At 31.3% G+C, this 20,971-nt stretch overlaps 1 protein-coding gene across 7 annotated transcripts in view; it reads right to left on the reverse strand.

Moving 5' to 3' along the window:
* Positions 1-220: 220 nt before the first annotated feature.
* LOC143256779 (cytoplasmic dynein 1 light intermediate chain 2-like) overlaps positions 221-20,971 on the reverse strand; it is a 29,302-nt gene continuing 8,551 nt past the window's right edge. For 2 of the 7 annotated variants that reach the window (XR_013031484.1, XR_013031483.1), the window contains exons 3-4: positions 14,713-14,824; positions 684-9,983 (exon numbers count right to left, since the gene is read on the reverse strand). Coding sequence is in view for 1 of the 7 variants with exons in the window: in XM_076514440.1 (XP_076370555.1) it covers positions 14,730-14,842; positions 16,217-16,310 (207 nt within the window). In the remaining 6 variants the exon portion in view is untranslated. The other 5 variants (XR_013031479.1, XR_013031482.1, XR_013031481.1 and 2 more) reach the window with 5 other exon arrangements.

Here is a 20,971-nt window from a genome sequence, read left to right on the forward strand (position 1 = left end):
CAGAGATTTACAAATAACTCTATGGTTGAAAACTGTGCTAACACTACAAACCTAATAAATGATATAAAATATAATATTTTATTTTTTTACCATTTTATCTTTAGTAGTATAAAAATAATTTAAATTTTTAGTCATGAAATTTGGGAATTTTTTGTAACAAAAATTAATTTGACTGTTTAATGCTTTGAAAAGAAAGCACATTATTACTTAAATATTTTGTTCTAAGAATAAAACTGTGATAATTAAAGCCATTTGGCAAGAAGAAAATATTTAAAGAATTCTGAAATTCAACCAACACATTTTTTCACAACAGAAGCAGTAAAGTTTAATTAAAACATCTTTTCTTCAGTTATAAAATTTTTCAATGCTCTCAAAGTATTTCTATTCATACTTATTACAAATTTATTTTATTAATTGCCTTAATATACAGTGAGATTATAATCAAATCAGTCATACGTTTTTATATTTAATCATAAGTTACAATTTTGTAACTAATTCTCTGTAAAAGTTTTGTAAAGAATTTATGATATAATCAAATTACATTCACAAATCATGCCACTTGAGCCACCAAAGCCTTGCCAGCAGGAAATGTCCTGATAGCAGTCCATCAGTAAAAGACTTTCCCATTTATGATGGTACACTTCCAAGGAAGATGAACACATGGAAGTAGCTAACAAGAAGGAGAATCTATGAGTGAAACCAGATTTTCTTGCCAAGGAGCTAGACAAAAACCAGGTGTGAAGAATCAGGAGGAGGAGGTTGATGTAGAAACTGGAATCAAGGTTGACGAAGAAGGGAAAGTGGAAGAAGGATAGGTAGAGAGAAAAGTAGATTGTAACCCACAAATCAATGTTGTGCTAGCTAACAGGGTGGAATCAGGAGGAGTTGAAAAGAAGTGAGTGGATAAAGAGGGTACACATGAAGGTACTTGTGTGTTCAATGCTGACTGAAGGCATTGACTGCTGAAGCCTAAAGATGCAATACAGGTGACCAAAAGAGAAACAACTTGATACTGAGGCCCATAGGAAAAGCATCCAATTGGAGAGAACCTCATCAATGGCAAAGGTCTCTAAAATCAAAAGTATCTAATGCCCACTCTGTTGGATGGATACAGTCTAGACAAAAAAGACAATTCACAACTAGACTGAAAATGCCCACTATAAAAGATCCAATGTCTGAAAACACTTTTCTGGACCAGGTGCTCCAATGAAGGTTGATATGTGCCACTGCCACAGAGTTGTCCAAATAAACCATTACCAGACAATGACAGCTGAGAAGAAGAAAGTGATGTAATACCAAACAATATACTAGAAGTTCTAAAACACTGCTATGCAAAGCAGCTTTATCTACAAACCAACAGTCTGAAGTTTCTAGTCTTCCATCCATAAAGGTGTATGTGAACAGATGTATCTCTGGAAATGGGAGAGGAAGTGACATGCCTGCTGATGTACTAGTTTTGTCCAGTCAGCATTGCAGATCATTCTGCAAGACAAGAGGAAACAAAATGATGGTGAAAAGAGAATCCCATGCAAGGATCTATTGTTTGTAAAGTGTTGACTGAAGGGATCTCAAAGGAGCATGAACAAAAGGAACCAGTGCAGTCATGTAGAACCACATCTCCAAAAGCAACAGAGCTGATGCTGATGATCTTATCACTTAATTGAGACAAACTGATCTGAATGTACATGAATATCTGGGTAGGGAGGAAATACCAAAAATGGTCGAGAACATTATTCATACAACAAGGAAGAACAAGAGGAGTAAGAGATTGGTGAAAGGAATAAAACATCACAAGCCTGAAACACAAATTCTATGAAGACTGAGTTAGGACTAGATGGTTTCTCAGGCTGGAATTAGAAAGGAATGTTAAACTCTAGCGGGGAAGATACAAATCAAAATGTTTGTCATCCTGAATAACTGCAGCAGACTCAAGATGAGCCTGGGTAATGTCTTGGGACAAATGTTGACTTATGTAGTATTCAATCTCCAAGTGTATAATAACAGAAAGATCCAATGTCGGGTCATCCACACCTGAGGCTCGAGACAAAATGGTGGTCACTGGTGCAGCCCCAGAAGTGGTAACATGAACATCAGAATTCGTGAGTTAAAAATCTGCTCAAAATTGTCTAGGTAAGAAATAGAGAGTCAATAATTAACTGGGAAACAACTTAAAGAGAAAAAGGAAGCACTTCTAGAGAAAAGTGAAGTGTTTGTCGCACAGGAAGAACTAAGCATACAAAACAAGATATCTGTATTCAAACGCTGCTGAACAAGAAGTGATAGTTTGGTAGAGGAGTGTAGAAGAAGTGTCATGCTCCTATTAGTTAAGAGCTAATGCGTGATGATCTACATAAGAGACATGTTGAAATATGGTAATTCCAACATGGTAACACAAGACTTGTAGCATATGTAAAGAAAAAGTTCGTATCTAAAGGGCAGCATTGAACAAGAATAATTTTGTGAGAAATGGTAACTACCATATTAAAATTGTTTTATATGCAGAAGAAGGCTGTGAATCAAATATAAATACACTTTTTGTGCAATAGACAAAGCTTTTTCAGGAACAAAATCTGTTAAGAAGTGGTCTGGAAAGTCCAATCCCCCAAAAACTACTACAGCTGTCCAATACATATTTATATATTACTTCACATACACACAAAAAAAGTAGCAGATGCCTCTTCTTTCCTGCTTTGCTCTTTGCCTGTTTCTATTTTTGATTTTGCAAATTATCTAAATCACTTAACAGAACGACAAAAGCTTGTGGGTTTTGTGCATGTATGTGTTCTTTGCTGAACTGTTATTTTGCTTTTTGCAGTTTGAGCAAAATAATTTGTACAAACACTAAAATTACATTTCATTTTATTCTTAAATAATTTTGACATACTTAAATTGCAAAATAGTCATTTTCAGTGAAGGACTGAATCCTGAGAAGGAGCATGACAATTCATATATTGTGAGATAAGAACTTATGACTGAAAGCAAAGAAGATTGTATAAAAATATGTCAACACAATATATCTCCCATATTCAGTGCTAATAAAACATTTTGGTCAATCTCTTGGCTCATCAGGCCAGCTAGGATACCAGAGACATAATAGTGGTCTTGGTGTTATCTATATCACTCATTTCATTAATAATTATTATGACATGAACCAGATTAGATAAGTAAAGCATAATTGTTAACAAAATTATTTTTCCTTTGCAAATCAGAATTAGGATAAGTATTCATAGTATAAAATTATTATTATTCATTTATTTAACACTATTTATTAATTAATATTTTAACTTTAACTTTATTATAATTCAGAATATTTTAACTTCAAAGAACAGGTTTAGATTACAGAAATAATTTTTTTTAAGTTCAGTTTAATTTTGTTTTCACTTTACACTCAGAAGAGAAAGTGTCTGCAAAATAAAAACAGTAAAGATCACATACATTTTTTTAACATTGAAACACTATTTTCATTCACCTTTTTCTCAATGTAAATAAATCAACATTTTTGATGGAAGCCTATAGGTACTGCTGGTAAAGATGTATATTGGCTGTGATACACTTTCATGGTGACAGATGAGAAAAAGTGTATGTATTACACAATAATCTTTTGTGAGAAATTTCAAAAGCCACCATGCTTTGAAAACAACAGGACTACTTTCTGATGATGATTTTCATTGGCATATTTTTCAGAAATAATTCAGAATTTACATATGTGAAGATTAAGAAGATCCTTCATCACTTTGGCTTGCATTTATCATATTATCTATATTATTTGACTGACTTAGGGCTAGAGGCCTTTTCAGTCTCATCATGCGATTTAATTCTGCCACTGCATCATTCCTCACAAATACTTTCTCTGAAATATTTGAAAGTCTCTAATATGAGGAAGGAAAATATTTAACCCAGATTATAAAACTCCATCAATTAAGAAAACTGTATTACTATACAAAAATTATATTACTTCAACTAATAAAATAATAATACAGTTTCCAAAAGCAAAAAATTCAAATATAATTGAGAAAAAAAGCATACTGTTATGTTACACTAAGTCAGCTTACTATGAGTAAAATTTAAAAAAAATGTATTATAAGTATATGATTTTTTGTTCACTTACAATCTTGAAAAACATAATCCTTTCAACTTCATTTAGTGACCAGTAAAATATCGTGAGACAGCAAAGTGTAGATAGAAACTACACAATATAAGTACACACAAATATACAACTAATATTAACTTTTCTTCATGAATATTTTGAAAAATCAAGTTTGCAAATTTTCCAAAACAACAAAAATTTCATAACAGAACATATCAGAAATTTTGAACCTGCTATAATTGTAAAAAAAAATTACAGTTCAGCAGTTTGTGGAATTTCATGACTGATAAATCATTAAACTTGTTAACTGATTACATTCAACTAGAGTCATCTTCCCACAATATTTGGATAATTGAAATAAGTTCAAACAGTAATGACCAGAAATGAGTCATGCCAATAATCATTTGATCCAGTTAAAAATCTTGAAATAAGAAATATAAATTATAAAGGTAATATTTTGATGTCTTGTATAGTTGGATAAAATCAAAAAAGTACAAAACTGAATTCACCAATATTGATTATTTTTTGGTTTATCATATTTTTAATATAAAAAGTATCTTATGTAATTGATATAACCAATGCTCAGAGGTAATTGATTACCTCTAGTGAAGGGAAGGACTTTGGACCAGACCACATTAACCTATATAAAACAAGAGCAATCATATTTTCTACAATATAGTCCTATTTTTGTGGAGGTTATTTGATATATTAATAAAAATTATTTGTGTGTTCTCTGTTTCTTTTTAGATATATTTTAATAATTAAAAATGAAACATCTTACTTTGGTTATGGCAGTGATCTAAGATAAGAGTCAAGTGATACATTAAGACCACTTGAAACTGAATCATTACTTTGTCTCTTTTTATTACTTTAGCAAAGAAGTTTATTTACACCAAAAACGTATCAAACGTATGACTTAATTTATCCCTTTATTTTCATTAATTTTACCACTGGCTCTAGTCACATCTGCCATCTTACTACATACAAACTACATGGTAGGCAACAATAAACATGAGACTGCTATGAGAAAAACAGTGCACTTAAATTTATATAATTAAGAGAATGTGTGTACATGCATGGGAAGTTTTTTAAGCTGCATTAAAATATGAAAAAATGTAAGAGAGAGATGGATGTAATACTGTGAATTTCAAAAGGAAAGGTGTTTGGTGAATGGATCTATCATCCCTCAGAGCTTCATTTCAGACAGCAGTGGTTATGTGTTAAGGTTTTGAATGCAACTTTTTTCTTTTCTTTGTGGACACTTAGAGTACCCATACACTATAAGATATCACCTTCATATCTAAAACTTTAAATAATTTGCTTTTCTTGTCAAAAGTCCACTCAGCTTGAATCAGTTACTTTAAAATCAAATTAACAAGACAAATTATTTTTCTCTTCTCTTATCACAATAGTATCAGTGAATAACCCACTTATGTTACCCTGGTATGCTCTTCACCCAGAACTGGAGTCATGTAATGTGGGTGGAATTGTACACAAGTGATTATCAATATAGGACAGTCTCAACAAGACAGCTGAAGTTCCATTACTTAGGGTTGAAATTAAGGGATCTTAGTCCCTATATCCCATGTTGCTATTGAGGACAAGTGGAGAGCAACATTACACATACACACACACACACACACACACGTATGAGTGGATCCTAATCTGTAGCACTAAAGTGATGTGTTCAAGCCACTAGAATCACAAGAAAGTAAGCAACACCAAATTGGGAAGACTTTTCCTCCTCCTGAAGAAGTCCAAAAGACAACACCCCAGGCAATGAATGATGGGATCATGTAGACTTTATTCAACTGAGACAAACAGAACTCATCAAGTCAAGTCTGGAGTTATGAAACTTCATACTCACTCCTCAAATGTGTGGGCAAGGTACATTACACTTGTCCCCAGAATTATGGGAAGGATGTGGAACAACTATGTTTAAGCAAAAACCCAGGTTGCAACCACTCTTCATTTGGAATTATCAGGAGATAGTTGACCATATTCCAAGAGCGATATACTTAATCTATATTGATAAAAAAGATGGACCATGTACACCCCAAACGGATAGCAGAGCATCAAATTTGAGCTGGTATTACAAGTAGGTTCCTGTTTAGGCTGATGCCACTCCTTCTGACATTTGAAAAAAAACGTCCAGGAACTCAGATAGGATAGCCATCAACTTTACCCTCTTCTTCAAGAGGGGAAGAAGTTGCTATAACAATGGATGAAAAGCTTCTGTCCACCATCATACTAACTGCAAATCAGGTGTTGTACAGACTCCCTAGCTCCATTAGTAGAATCTGGGGAGTAATGCACATTGGGAAGCCTTGAGGAACAGTGCTCTGAAAACTATGCAATAGATGAAACAAGTTCTCTAAATTTTTAAAAGCAAACCAACCTTGATTTATCCAATTCAAAATTAGTTGGAATGGGCATGATTCTATTATGATTTACTCATGACAGTCCATGAGCAGCAGTCCATCATAGAACAGTAATACCACTTGGTTAACTTCTAGGTGGTCTTATAGAACATCTCATTTCTACAGAGCCTGTTGCAACATTTTTAAAGTATATTAAATTAGTGATTGCTTACGTGAAACTGGTTTGATAAAAGCACACCTGTCTATGAACAATCAACACAGAGTGAGATTCTGTGCAAACAAAGTAAGGGGCCTTGACAGGTAGAAATAAAAATTCTCATCTTCTGAATAATCTATAAAAAAAATGGTTAAAGTATTAGAATGATTACATAAAAACCCTTAGATGAAGAGATTGTCATAAAAGGCAAATAAGGTATTGGGGGAGGTCCACATACCAGTTTGCACAATGACCTCCAGCTGGCAGTTCAACTGTGCTGCTAAGGGCATAGAACAGTGAAACTTAATTAGATGCAACTCACAGAAGATGCCTCGCCTTCAAAGAGAGCACAGAATAAAAAGCATTGTCTAGTATCTCTAAAGGTATTATGTGGACAACAAAACTTTCAATACCCTTATGGAACACGACCAAGATTAAAGTATCTAATAGGACATAGAAGAGAGAAATAGTAATCAGGTGAATTGGAGAAAAGAATTGAATTCTTTTTCTGTCTGACAGTTTACTGAGTAAGAAAAACTGGTTTAAGAAGATAGAAAGAATGAGAAAGTGGTCTGTGGAAAAAATATCAATGCAAATCTCTCTGATTGCTGATGTCCATAGATCTGCAGCCATAAAAATAAACCTACAGGTAAAGGGGATATATGAAACATAAAAGTCAAGTCACAAACAGGTGTTGAAAAAGAACATAATTTGACATTAATAAACTGGTAGGTAACTTGAATGGTCATTTGAGACCAAGTAACCAAAGCAACATAAGGAATGGGGAAAGTGCAAGGGACTTGAAAACTACATAGTTGTGACAATTGATAGGTAGTCAATAAAGGTACCTTAACAAGGTGACTGTGGAAAATGCAAAAACTTCCATCCAAGAACCAGGTAGAAAAATGAGTTATGGTTGACACTCTTGAGTGAAGAGAGTTCAACCTCCTCTTAGTACACCATTGCCAATATGCAGATCATTACCACTGATAAAAGTGCCTTTCAGACTAAGCAGAAACTGAGACAGAGAAATGGAAACTTTAAAATTAAACTCTGATATCATGTGAAAGACAGCACAACCACTATGTCAGAAGCTTGAGTTTCTGGTTAACTGGGTGTACCATACCAAGTCATGGTTACCTCACAAAGAGAGCCTAAAAAAGAAGTGGAAGATTTGGACACACCAGATGGGATCACAGAAAGAGAAATGCAGGTATAGCAGCCAACATCATGCAATCAAGAAGATTTTACAATGGGTTGGAACAAAATCATATTTCATACCATAGGTAGCATTATAAAGTGGAGAGAAAGCATAGAAATGTCATCCCATTTTATTCTGATGGAATGCATCTATTGCCAAAGCCTAAAGATGAGTTATTGGAGACAAAATTACCAGACATTGGGTGATTCAATGAGAAGCTAAACCACCAATTAGAGTTCCAAAATAAGAACTCATGCAACAGAATTTTGGAATGCAAAAATCTATTCTGTCAAGAGAATCTTTCTGGAATGAAACAATTAGCCTGCTTCATGGGCATCACCAGTGGAACATGGAAAATTTGAAGTTGATAAGACAGGACTGGTCCCAAGAAAGTAGGAGCCCTTGACCATGTGAATCCTTAATGAAAAATACAAGACACCACCATGAAATTTTCAGAGTGAAACCAGAAACTTAACAAGTCCAGACCATGAGGCATTGCTTTTTGAAAACAAAAATGACTAAAGCATGATGTAGAGAATCCTCTTCACCTGTGAATAGACTCTGTAATTATTGAGTGATAGTATACACACTCCATCCTTTGAAGAGGTGGAAATCTGAACAAGACAGCAGAAGAGGAGCCCACGTCAAAATAATGGCCCCACTTAACAACCCCTCAAAATCAAAAAAAAATTATCCCTACTACGGAAACTGATGAAACCAGTGAATCAATGTTGTAATTCTTGGTTGCATAATGACCAATAAAAGGATTACTTGTATTCTTGTCTCAAAGGTACAAGGGCTTTGAGTAATGCTAACATTCTCAGAAGAAAAAGAACCATCTATATAGTGAGAGCAGGAGAGATGAAAAAGAGTGCAGTGTTCTATTCTATAGAATTGAGTTAGATGGGAATCAGCTAAACCTAAATGAGAAACAAGATGAAAAATAAAGAATACCCAGACTAATAACATACTAAATTGGAGCAAAAATAGATGTCTCAGTCTTGAAAGGGAAGCCTGCCTTGGTTGTTTCGGAAAGTAGAATCAAGATGTGATGGTCTGAAAACTGACAAGATGATGCCAGCAGTAACCAGTTATCCATGGAATGGCATGTGCACAATACAATGGAATAAAGGGAATGAGAAAAAACACATACAATATAACAGTACCATGTAAAGCTAATGCAAGTCCAAATGAAAAAACCTAAAACTCCAGTACCTAACTCTTATGCACTATAATAATGTTCAAAATATCTTTGAATAGTCATAATAATAAGATATTTGTTAGTGATGTTTTGTAAGGAGAAAGTGATAACATTATTTGAACGAGGTGCTTACATACAGTACAAAGACAGAGGGTGCATTGACAGAAGTGGAGAGTATCACAAGATAAATATCACCAAGAGCAGTTGAGTTGGGCATAAAAGACTGGAGAAAGCAAGAATAAATGAGATCAATGCTTAAATGAGCACAGGAAGAAACCCTGATGATCGAGTAATAGCTATAAGTAGAGAATATGTATGTTTTGGAACTAATCTTTCAACAAAAGGTTTTTCCAAGTCAGTATCACTGGTTATGACTTTATTGAAAAAGAGTAGATATACAACACAAAGATAACAGTATCACTGGTTATGACTTTATTAAAAAAGAGTAGATATACAACACAAAGATAACTTTTTGTATGTTTTTAAAGCAATGAAAAACTTCTATAAAAGCAATTTTTAAAAATATTTACAAATGCAATCAAATCATGTTGTGTGACATTTAATTTTTTTATACTAGTTTTATAAATTTTCTTTTATTAATTCATATGCTTGGAATTAAATCATTTTTGTTAACACCTAAACTCATCAAATACAATTGTAAAATATTTTGATAGCGTGAGACCATAATTACTTCCAAAATAGTTCTTAATTTTGTATCATCAATAAATAAAGATTAGTTTGGTGGTAAATATTAAAATTTTAACACAGTAAACATTTCTTACAACAGCTTAAATGTTATATGTTTTACCCAAGTTTCTGCTTACTTTCTTTGGTGACTTTTACACAGTTGTTGAGCCAGATAACCTACTGTCTAAGATTTTCTCTGCACCACTGAGACTCCTCATGACTGATTCCTCCTGTAAGAACAAAATTTTTTTCAAAAAACAAAAATAAAATACAGTGTATGTGTGTTACTTTCTCTAGCAAAATTATTATATTTAAAACAGCAAACCCATAATGCAAAATATATACTAACAGGGAGTTACTTATACATACATGAAATAACATTGCTCCAGCTTGTAACTACCAGTGTTAAGTGTAAGTCACTTTCTATTTCCCTTCAATTAACAAGAAAACACATGGTCATGAAGTTACTTGCACTCTCAATCATTAACTCCTAAATATAGACAAAATAACCGTAAAAGGAAAAAGAAAGAAAGAAAGAAAAAGACTAAAAAATGTTTAAAAAGAGGTTTCCAGAAAAGTACAGGCACATTATTTTACTATTTTTCCAATTTTAATAAGCTATCACAAACACTTCTCTGGAAAAATAATCTATAAAATGTTTAAATTGTACTACAATAGAGTACTCATTTTTAATTATTATGAACTGAATGATAAAACTGTACTTTTATAATTAATATTACAATTTGATGAACCAATTACATAAGCTCAAGAGCTGATAAAACTACTTCAGTACAATGGATTTTCATTACAATGTTAAATGTGTTTTTATATTAATATATTTCTTTAAATTTGAAATAAAATTATATAGCTACAACACAGAGCTTTCTATGAAATTCTAAAACAGTGTTACAACTGAGTTAATGGCCAGTGTAGACTCTCCATGCAGTTATTGCACCGCATTAATGAATGTGAAGTTGTAACAGTCTCAGGATAATGTGTGTAGTCCATTAGTAGGGGTTAATGCAGAGGAACTACACTATGCTCTATATCAACAATTAACACTGTAATAATTCATACAATTTTTTTACTTTTGTAGTAAGAAATAAAGAGTTATAAAATACATAAGACTGATATAAAACAAATCTTGCAAAATTACATACCTTAATAAGATCATATAACACTATGTAACAAAATTTTTACTTTTTCTTGTTGATGAGCAGAAAGTGTTATTTCCAATTGCTTATGCCTAAAGTGAGTGGAAAAAAACTATTTTTCTCTTCAAACTTTGCTTTTCTGACATGTATAATGAAAATTTGATGGGAGACTATATTTGATGGTTGATACATGAAAGTGATTTATATTACAGTCGCAAACCTCAAAAAACTACTCACTTCTAAACATTTTTGTTCATTTTTGTATAACTTTAGTATAAATACATGTAAATTTTGATTCATATGTTGTTTTATTCAGATCTTATGTAAACGAAAATGTGCAAATTTGCCCATTTTTACACAGAAAATACGTTAATTTCTAAATTTCATTATCCAGGTCAAAAAAGCAAAGTTTGAAGGGAATAATGGTCATTTTATGTAATTTTACAACATAAGCAATTAAGTAATAACACATACGATCCAGGAACAAAATTTGTGTTACATAGTGTAATTAATATTCCTAGTCTCTTAAATGTCTAGCAGTTATTTGTCTATTTTACAAAATACAGTTTATAAATTGCACAGTCCCTATGACATAAAATGATTTACAGGTTGAGCAGTAGTTGATACTTGTGTATTAAGACGATTTTGTTGCTTTAATACGAAAGTCTTTAGCTCTAGTTTCAGTTTCTCTTTGTACTGGCTTGTTATAAAAAAATATTGCAATACTCATGTAAAGCAACACAAAACTGCAGTTTACATAATATGCTAAGTGCAAACAATTTTTTGTTTGAAATCTGATATGTTCTTGCAATTTGCTTTTACTATTTATAGTTTTAAAACAAAAATTACAAAGTCCATATTGAAGTCATTTCATAATTAAGTGCAAATACATTTAGAACTAATAACAGCAGGAATTTCTTTAGATAAAGTGTCATGGGTGTCTGGAACATCCATGCTGTTGTAGCTGAATATCCAGGATTTTGCAAGAAAAAGCTCAATGAAATTCTTGGATCAACAATCAAATGAACAAGACTGGTTTAACAAACAACTAGTAGTTACAACCTTTCTTATATTATTAGTTGATTGTCTTAATCCAGTTTATAACTGAGGTCATCCTTGGTGTTTTGAAACTTGCTGAAGTAACTGGCAATTCTAAATACTTGAAGGTAACCATGGTTACCTAGTGCTTGTTTTGTCAAACTTCTCATTTACATTTTATTCAGTGGTATCTGAAAAACTGACAGTAGTCTCTCTTCTGTAGAGATACTTTTGTCTTGGATATTTCTGTCACTTTTTTCTGGAGTTTAGCACTGGATTCATTACAACAGCCTTGTTTTCTGAAGTGTTTGCTATTAACTGTAATCAATTTTCTGGTTTCTTGGATTCTTCCTTTTGAAGTTGCTGTCTGAATTTTCTTTTTCATGTCTTGTTTCTTTTGTTAACCAAGCTTTCTTAAATGAAATTGTAGATATTAAGGCTTTGCAGCTGGAAGGGTTTGACAACTATGCCAACACTAATTCAACATGCTGTTAATTTTTCATATATTGACTTTTCAGGAGTTTTTTTGCTGTTGCTTCCATAATATAATAGTGGCTACAAAAAGTACAAAAACATTGCCCAGGAATGTCAGCTTTCTGTACCTACAGTCTGTAGAACTCGCTTAAAAATATCCTTCTCTACACCACTGTCAACACTTTTTTTTATGGACTTATTAGAGAACTATCATTTTTGCATTTTAAGGAAATCAGCATGATGAAATATCCATCATACAACTCTGCAGTCAACATTAATAGAAGTATAGAAGAGGTCAATAAATGAGAATAAACAGAAATTATAGTTGCCACATAGAGGTAAATTACAAAAATACAAAACATTGTTTTATAAAGATTATATATATATATTAATACAAGAAGGATGTCTCTTAAAATATTTTTCACAGCTACAAATATATCTAGGACAAACAAACTGTAAATAGAGAAAACACTTCCACCCCTACATATACTTTTACTCTGAATGTAGTAAGTATATCTACGGGAAAAACAGGCCAGCTTATAAATATTACAAGTCAGTTGTACATAAACAAAAATAAATTTCCTGTGAAGTATTTTCTTAAAGATTTGTCTGAGTTTAAAAAATCTTTTATCAGTCAGTCTGAGTGTAGAGTGCATTTATGCTAAGAATAGAAATACTTCTGTTCATCTTACAGTTTCATATTTCATTTGCATAACCCTTATAATATCCTAAATGGATATTAGAAGTTTCTTCTTTAAAAATTTACACTTTATCTTTTCTTTACTCTAACTGTTGTGAAATCATCAATTTACAGTGAAATAAAAAGTTGAGAAACATGAAATAAAATTAATAGTATGTTTTGTTCTCTCACTATAGGTTATAATAAACAATTCTAAATTACTTACCTCAACAGTTTAGCTTTAACTTTACACACATGCTTTCTTTTAATTTAAGGTTTTATTGCTATACTTCAGACCCAATACTGCATGTGAAAAGCAATAATTTACAGCAAGACATTTACAGATGTAAATGCATCACATTACCCATATTGCATAAGGTTTTATTGCTATACTTCAGACCCAATACTGCATGTGAAAAGCAATAATTTACAGCAAGACATTTACAGATGTAAATGCATCACATTACCCATATTGCTAGCGAAAATTATTCTCCAACTGAACTACAAAATTTTAAAAGTTACTTTTAACAGTTCTGTTATCTATAAATTAAAAAAGTTTGTATTGTTTTACATTTAAGTTATTTTTGTTAAAAACATAACAATAAATAAAAAACATACATAAAAAATATGAGTTCAGTTCTTAGCTCATTTATGAGGAAGTTTTTGCACCTGAGTAATGTTGTTCATAAATCCAAGTTGTTTCTTACAAATTTGGATCTCCATAAAAAAACAAATTCACATAGTTTTCAAATTCCAAAACATAAAATTATATCAATCCCTAGTCCTAAGATGATTATAATTCATCTAGCTATGTAACCTATAAATATGATTTAAAAATTCCTTAAGTGTTCAGAGCAACAGAATAATATTGTCCACAACCAAAGAATTCCATTGACAATGGCTTTAAAACAAGAAAACCACAGAAAGATTCATATGTACAGATTCTACCTACTGGTTATAAGCCCATCCATCAGTTATATAAAAGTTGATTAGCAAAACAGTCTCAGAAGTCAGAAAGAGGAGAAGCTACCCAAGTAAATATATAAAATTAAGGATATTTCAGCAAATCAAGAAGATATGGATTCATAATTTAGATTCCTGCTTGTAATTATGTGATACAAAAGAATGAAGACTCAAAATTTATTATATACTTCATTTTGAAATAAAAAAAAGTTAAACCTTAAAAAAATATTTGAACTATAGACTACAATTTCATGTCATGTTTACTGACACATGTTCATAATAAAATTATTTATTTAAATTTGGAATGTACCATTGTTGAAGGTCATGATACACATAATAGTCATGTCTTATGCTAAGGGTTAACTATTTATCATTCCAAAATTCAATAGTTATATATCTGTGCTGCACAATTACATTTTAAAATTGTTTTCATAACAATAATAGAGATAAAAATGCTCACCTTTCTAATATTTGGATTCACAATGAAATCTGAGTACACATCATCAGGAGTAACTGACTTGAGGTTCTCATATAAGATATATAACTATTGAATTTTATTTATCATTCTAAAATTCAATAGTTATATATCTGTGCTGCACAATTACATTTTAAAATTGTTTTCATAACAATAATAGAGATAAAAATGCTCACCTTTCTGATATTTGGATTCACAATGAAATCTGAGTACACATCATCAGGAGTAACTGACTTGAGGTTCTCATATAAGATAGAAATTTTGTTTTTGTTGTTCCATCCAGATGAGCTGAAAATAAATATTTTGCTAAAATACTCTTAAAGAAAGAAAAATCTCTTAAAAAAAGCCACATTATTAAAAATACAGAATCTTAATATTTAAAGTAGGATAAAAACTAAAGCTTTGAGATTATATTATTTATGAATTTTTGTATTGGTATAATTCTAAACTTTACTACAACCCAACAGCTTTCCATGTCAATTAGATACTTCTTTCAGTGTTCATATGCCATGACAGAACATTCTGAATCTTTTTATTCTGCTATTAGTTATATTATTTCTTTGAAAATTAAAATTACACAGTTTATTATCTAGTTGTCTATTTATCAATTTACTAGCTGAAAGTGTGAAACAGTAGAAACTATTATTAAGCACTACAAAAAAGACAATAATATTCTCTGAAAATTTATATTCCAAACATGAACCTTGAATCACAAAGTTGGCCAAAGAAATTAATAAAGGAGATGAAAAAGAAAGAAATTTATAATATTCCAGAGTTTTGTTAAACACACTTTTTTTATAGAGTAGATCAGTTTTAATCGTCTTTCACAGATGTATAAACCAGTGAGGCACCAAATGATTTAAGTAAAATGAAAAAAGAAAAACATGATCCACACAATACATATGTCAGTACCAATGTTTTGAAATCAATGCATTAAATATTACAGTCTTAAATCAATACAAGCTTGTGGAACAATAACTTTTTTCTAAAAACTTAAGTTTCTCTTTGTGAAGAAGTAGATATCTAAATACATCATATTTAATTAAAACAATTCCTTATGTTACAATTTTATAGAATCATACAATTTTTTTACCTTGATTCCTTTCTGCAATATGTTAAGTTACATACTTCAAATCTTATATATATATGTATATATTTATTGAGAACCATGGCATCTGTCCCTATTTTTTGAGCTGCATTTGGAAAGCTGCAAATGCAGCCAAAGTTGAACATTCACTTTTGAAATAATGTGAGAACAGGAATTAATCACATTTCAACATGTGATGTAACTTAAAGAATAAAAGTGCAGATCTATGGTATGTTATGGTAGAGTGGCTCTTGGTTAAAATGCACAACAATTATTTGTTGTGGTGGGCTCTAAATGAAACCAATAGTGCAACACAATTAATGTTTTTAAAGGTCATAAAATAACTTAAACTAACAGATTAACTTAATTTTTTCCTTTTCTTGGAAACAGACTTTTTTTGCTAGTTTAAGCTAATTTTTCCTATCACTAGAAATGGGTACTTTTGCTTGCTTGTCTACCATAACATAACTCAGAGGTTGATATGATATCTGTGATATTACATTACAAAAGAGACTGATGATAATTTTACTCTTGTAAGATGGGTTTCTTCTAGCATGTGGCCAAAAAAGTAAAGATTTTATATTAAAGGATACATCTCAAGCAAAATTTTCTAAGTGCTTGCTGTATGAAGTCAAAATGCACATCTTTATAATCACACTCTTTTTCAGATGTGAACATAAAATCTGTCTGAAAAAAAATTAGAAAGTTAATTATCCAGTATAGAAAAAAACAGCAGATTACAATCAAGCAATTTTCTATGTGTGAACCACAAACTCTTTTTTTAAATAAAACCACAAAGTGTTTAAAATATATTCAATCTTTAACAAGTTTCCATAGATGATCATGAAACACCCTTACCTTCCTGCAAAAAAGCACTTCCAGAGGAAACTATGCTTATCTAAGTTCAAACTAATATTCTAACTGTCAACTAGCCTACTGTTTTATCAGATAGTTACTAGACACTTTAATTATCTCAAACTAAAAAAAATTCAAATAATGAAATTATATATAGATATATGGAATGGATAATAGTAAATATTATTGTACATGTAAGATCTATTCTTGAGCTCTATTATATTGGTAGTGCCTCTACCCCTAGAAACTAGTGTATTTCATCACACAAACTTTTAATTACAAAATAAATTTTACATTTGTAATTAAAGTTTTTATTCCTCTCAATAAGTGTCTTTAAAAATTTTCCTTTTTTAAACTTTGCTTAACTCACTACTTAATTTTTGTGAGTCTTTTTAAGTCTGTGTGTTTGACAACTTACATTGTTATCCATAGGCTAAATTTATGATAGAAACATCTTTAATTCAATTAGTAAAAGCCATTTTAGATAAATAACTATATATGCTAATTGCTAAAGCAATATTAATCTAAAACTACATAAACACATATCAGTAGAGGTATATAATGGTTACTTTCTCTTTTTAGAATTGAATAATTGAACATTTCATTGTATTACACACCCTGGTTTATAATCAACATCACAGCTAGCTTTACACACAGTATATTTCATAATAGCTTCTGTTATATATTTTTAGAGTTCAAAATATATCGATTCTTGTTACAGCTATGTAAAATACTGTTTTCTGAAAATGTCTGTAAAAATAAAATACAAAACATATTGCATGTAACACTGAATTTTGAGTCTGATTAAATCCAAAACTGGACTTTCTACCTTAAGTAACAAAATTTATAAGTAAAGGAAGCATATACAATTTGAGATTTTTGAAAACCTTCATATTACAAATGCTTATAAACTTTCCTATAAAAATAATTTCAGAGGTTTTACTTTAATCCAAATATATAAGCAGTTTTAACTAATTTTACTATATCTGTAACTATGAACATCTTATTCTCCACTGAATGCTGATTACAACTTCATTTAACATTTTTTTAGAACTTTTCCTGCATACATGTAAACTCAACTACTGATAATCTCTTTCTGATAAGTTTTATCAAAAAGTTGAAAGTTACATTTTTACAGACAAAATTACTTAGTTAACACATTGGTAATTATGCTTTAAAAATTGGCATACATTAAATGATTTATAAGATAAAATGAAACTACAAGGAGAATATTCTTATTTGGGTTACACACAAAAGTAAAAAAAACAATAAGCAACTGTTATAAAAAAATGCAATTTCAAAATATTTTAAACATTTAAATTTGTATTAGTAAACATGTTTAATGCCAAATTCTAAATTATTTTTAAATGGAACATAAATACAAAGTCCATAAATTGTTATCAATTTATAAAACACTTTATTCACAACAATGTTTAAAGATATAAGCAACAGGAAACCTTCTTGAAATAAACAGGTAAAAGAGTTGCAAAAGTTAATATTTTCCTGCACTGAAAATATATTTCCAGTAAATAGTACACACTTACCTTGACTGTCTTCTAATGCACAAACTTTTTCTCACCAATAGTATTAAAACTCTCACCTAATCCCATGTGTATACCCATATGGTTCAGGTGAGTTTAACCACTTTGCTACAGGCTTGGTACGGTATACACAAATTCGTTTACATACTTGCACACATTAAATATTTCCACTATAACTTTTGATAGAGCATGTGTATCTTCATAAAATTTAGTAGACTTTTAGTAAAGATGACAAGTATTTTGTATAAAAAAAAAGAATTTTAATGAAATATATTTACTAAAGATTTGTTTATGAAAATAGTCTGTTTCATCCCACAAATTTTGAATATTATTTGTGTAATCTATAAAACCTCCTAAATACATTTAAAATGTTTGTGTTCAGTAGGACTTTACATTCTATGTTATCTTCTACATTCTAACTACATGGGGCCTGTCATTTGACCAACCTCGTAACCATCATAAAAAAAATTATGAAATAAATACAAATTATGCTTTTTTTCATTTTAGGATGACTACATATTATAATACAAAAATACAAATATTTAGTCTATGTAGCTTAAGTCTTCTAACACCATATATTTAAGTATATATTTATTATATAGAATTTCCAGTTATACCTAGCTAACATTCCATAACTCAAATTGACATGGTGCACATGCACTCATGTTACATATTCAGTAATAAAAAACTGACCTTTAGTCTTCCTTGTGTTTTAGTGGACTAGTATTTTGTAATATAGTTACATTTCAGTTATTATAAATTATATACATCTATATAGATTATTACTATTTTGAAATAAATTACTGAAATTATTTTTCTAAAAATATATAACAATAAATTAAGAAGTAAAGGAAACAATTGTCTCTTCTGTCTCTCCTGTAACCATCATACAAAACTGAACTGAAGGAAAACAGAAAGGGATACCTGTAAATTCAGAAAGATGGCAAGCCACTGCAAGGAACATTTTTGGGCACAACCCAGAGGGATAATAGCTTCCAGTGATGCCCAAATCTCTAAAAGTGAGAGAACCTCTCATACAGAAAAAAAAAAAGGTGCTGACAGTGCCCTCTCAATTAAGAACTCCATGGATCACAGGCAAAAGAGAAGGTTCGGTTCAACTGAGATGCGAGTCAAAAAAATACCTCCAAATGAATAATATATTGAGTAGAGTGGATAACAAATTTCTCCATCTGGATAATCTAACCCACCCAAACAGCTTCTCCAAAGAGAAGATTGGTGTGTGTTGTTTGTATTGAAACTGGGCAAACTATTGAACCATCCTTCAGAGAACACAGGGTGTCAATGCCAGCCCAAAAGGAAACTGATAAATGTGATTCATATGGACAAAGCTTAGATAACAATGTGAAGGCTGAGAAGTATGGATGAGAATATAAGCATCAGTTACATCAAACTTTATCATCCAAAGCCCTATAAGAAAGGCCTATCTGACAGACATGTAGGATTCTATGGCAAACCAAGGCACACTGATGAAGCACCTGTGATGAGAGAGATTGAAAAAAGGATTGTGATATCCACTCTTTTTGGGGAATGACAGAAAGTAAGAAATAAAATCCTTGAAGCATAGGGAAAAACTGTTCAAAGGTACTCTTGATAAGAAGATCTTGGACTGTTTCTGTGAGATGCTGTCAGGGAAGGGAATTATGAGGGGAGGAAAGGATCAGGAACAGGGGATAAAGTGAAAGGAAAAGAAGGAAGAGTGCTTCTGATAAAACTTGAATGATCCAAGAGTTTGCATAATGATAACATGTAAGTATCAGGTCATCCCTTAAGTAATGTCCAATTTTAGGTTTGGAAAAAAAGAAAGGATTTCAAATGCTTTTAATGTTATTTAATCAATAATGTATGTTCTGTTGTTATTAATTATTTCCTGCCAACAATTCACAAGCTTCTGAATGCCACTTCTTGGGGCTTGGAAAAAAACAATGTAGAGAGGCTAGTTTTGACATCTTCACGAGTTCCAATCTCTTTTCCATTAGGATAATTCTGCAAACTTTGGAATAGATGATAATCAGATGGGGCAAAGTCTAGAGAATAAGGAAAATGTGGAAGTTTTTCACAGTCTAACTTTTCAATCTTTGCAGATGTGATCCTTGCTATATGGGGCTGTGCATTATTCTGGTGTAACACAACACCTTTATGACTATCAAAGCAGACTTCTTTTCTTTTACTGCAACATTAAATCTGATGTAATTGTTACATTAAGTGGCAACAACTGAAAGTGGATCACAACAACATCCCACTAAATGCTTAACAAGACTTTTCTAGGGTGGAGGTTCATTTTGGACTGTGCTTTAGCCAGTTTACCTGCACTGAGCCATTGACTGTGGTGCTTAACATTTGTATAAAATATTCATTTTTCATCTCCAGTCACAAACCTGTCCAAAAAAGGTGAATTACATTTACAAGAGTGCAAAAAAGTGCAAATGTCCACTGTTGCTCTGAGGTTGGCTTCTGTCAAATCAAGGAGGACCCATTTTCCAAGTTTTGACACCTTTCCAAACTGTTGCAGATTATGATGAAATGTTGAATGGGTTGAATTAAGTTTCTATGCTAGTTCTCCAACTGTTACAGCACAATCATCATCAAGTGCAGCCAGCAGAAAGTCATCATTATGCTCAACAGGACAACCTGAATGTGGCACATCACTTAAGCTGTAGTCACCTGATCTGAACTTCTGAAACCACCTTCGACATTTTCTTTCATTTCAAAACTCTGCACCATAAACAAATTGAATCTTTCATGTAATTTTGCTGCACCACTGCAGTTTTTAAACTCATAAAGCATGATGTGCTCCTCAGACACATCCATCTTCATAAGGGTTTATTTGATTAATGATCTACAAAAGTGGAGTTTGGTTAGTTTTTTTATTTATCTGAACAGTTTTATACATGTCCTACAACATACTTTAGTCATTAAAGCCTTCTACAAAGA

Source organism: Tachypleus tridentatus, chromosome 7, assembly GCF_004210375.1.
Source record: "Tachypleus tridentatus isolate NWPU-2018 chromosome 7, ASM421037v1, whole genome shotgun sequence".
Lineage (NCBI taxonomy): Eukaryota > Metazoa > Arthropoda > Merostomata > Xiphosura > Limulidae > Tachypleus > Tachypleus tridentatus.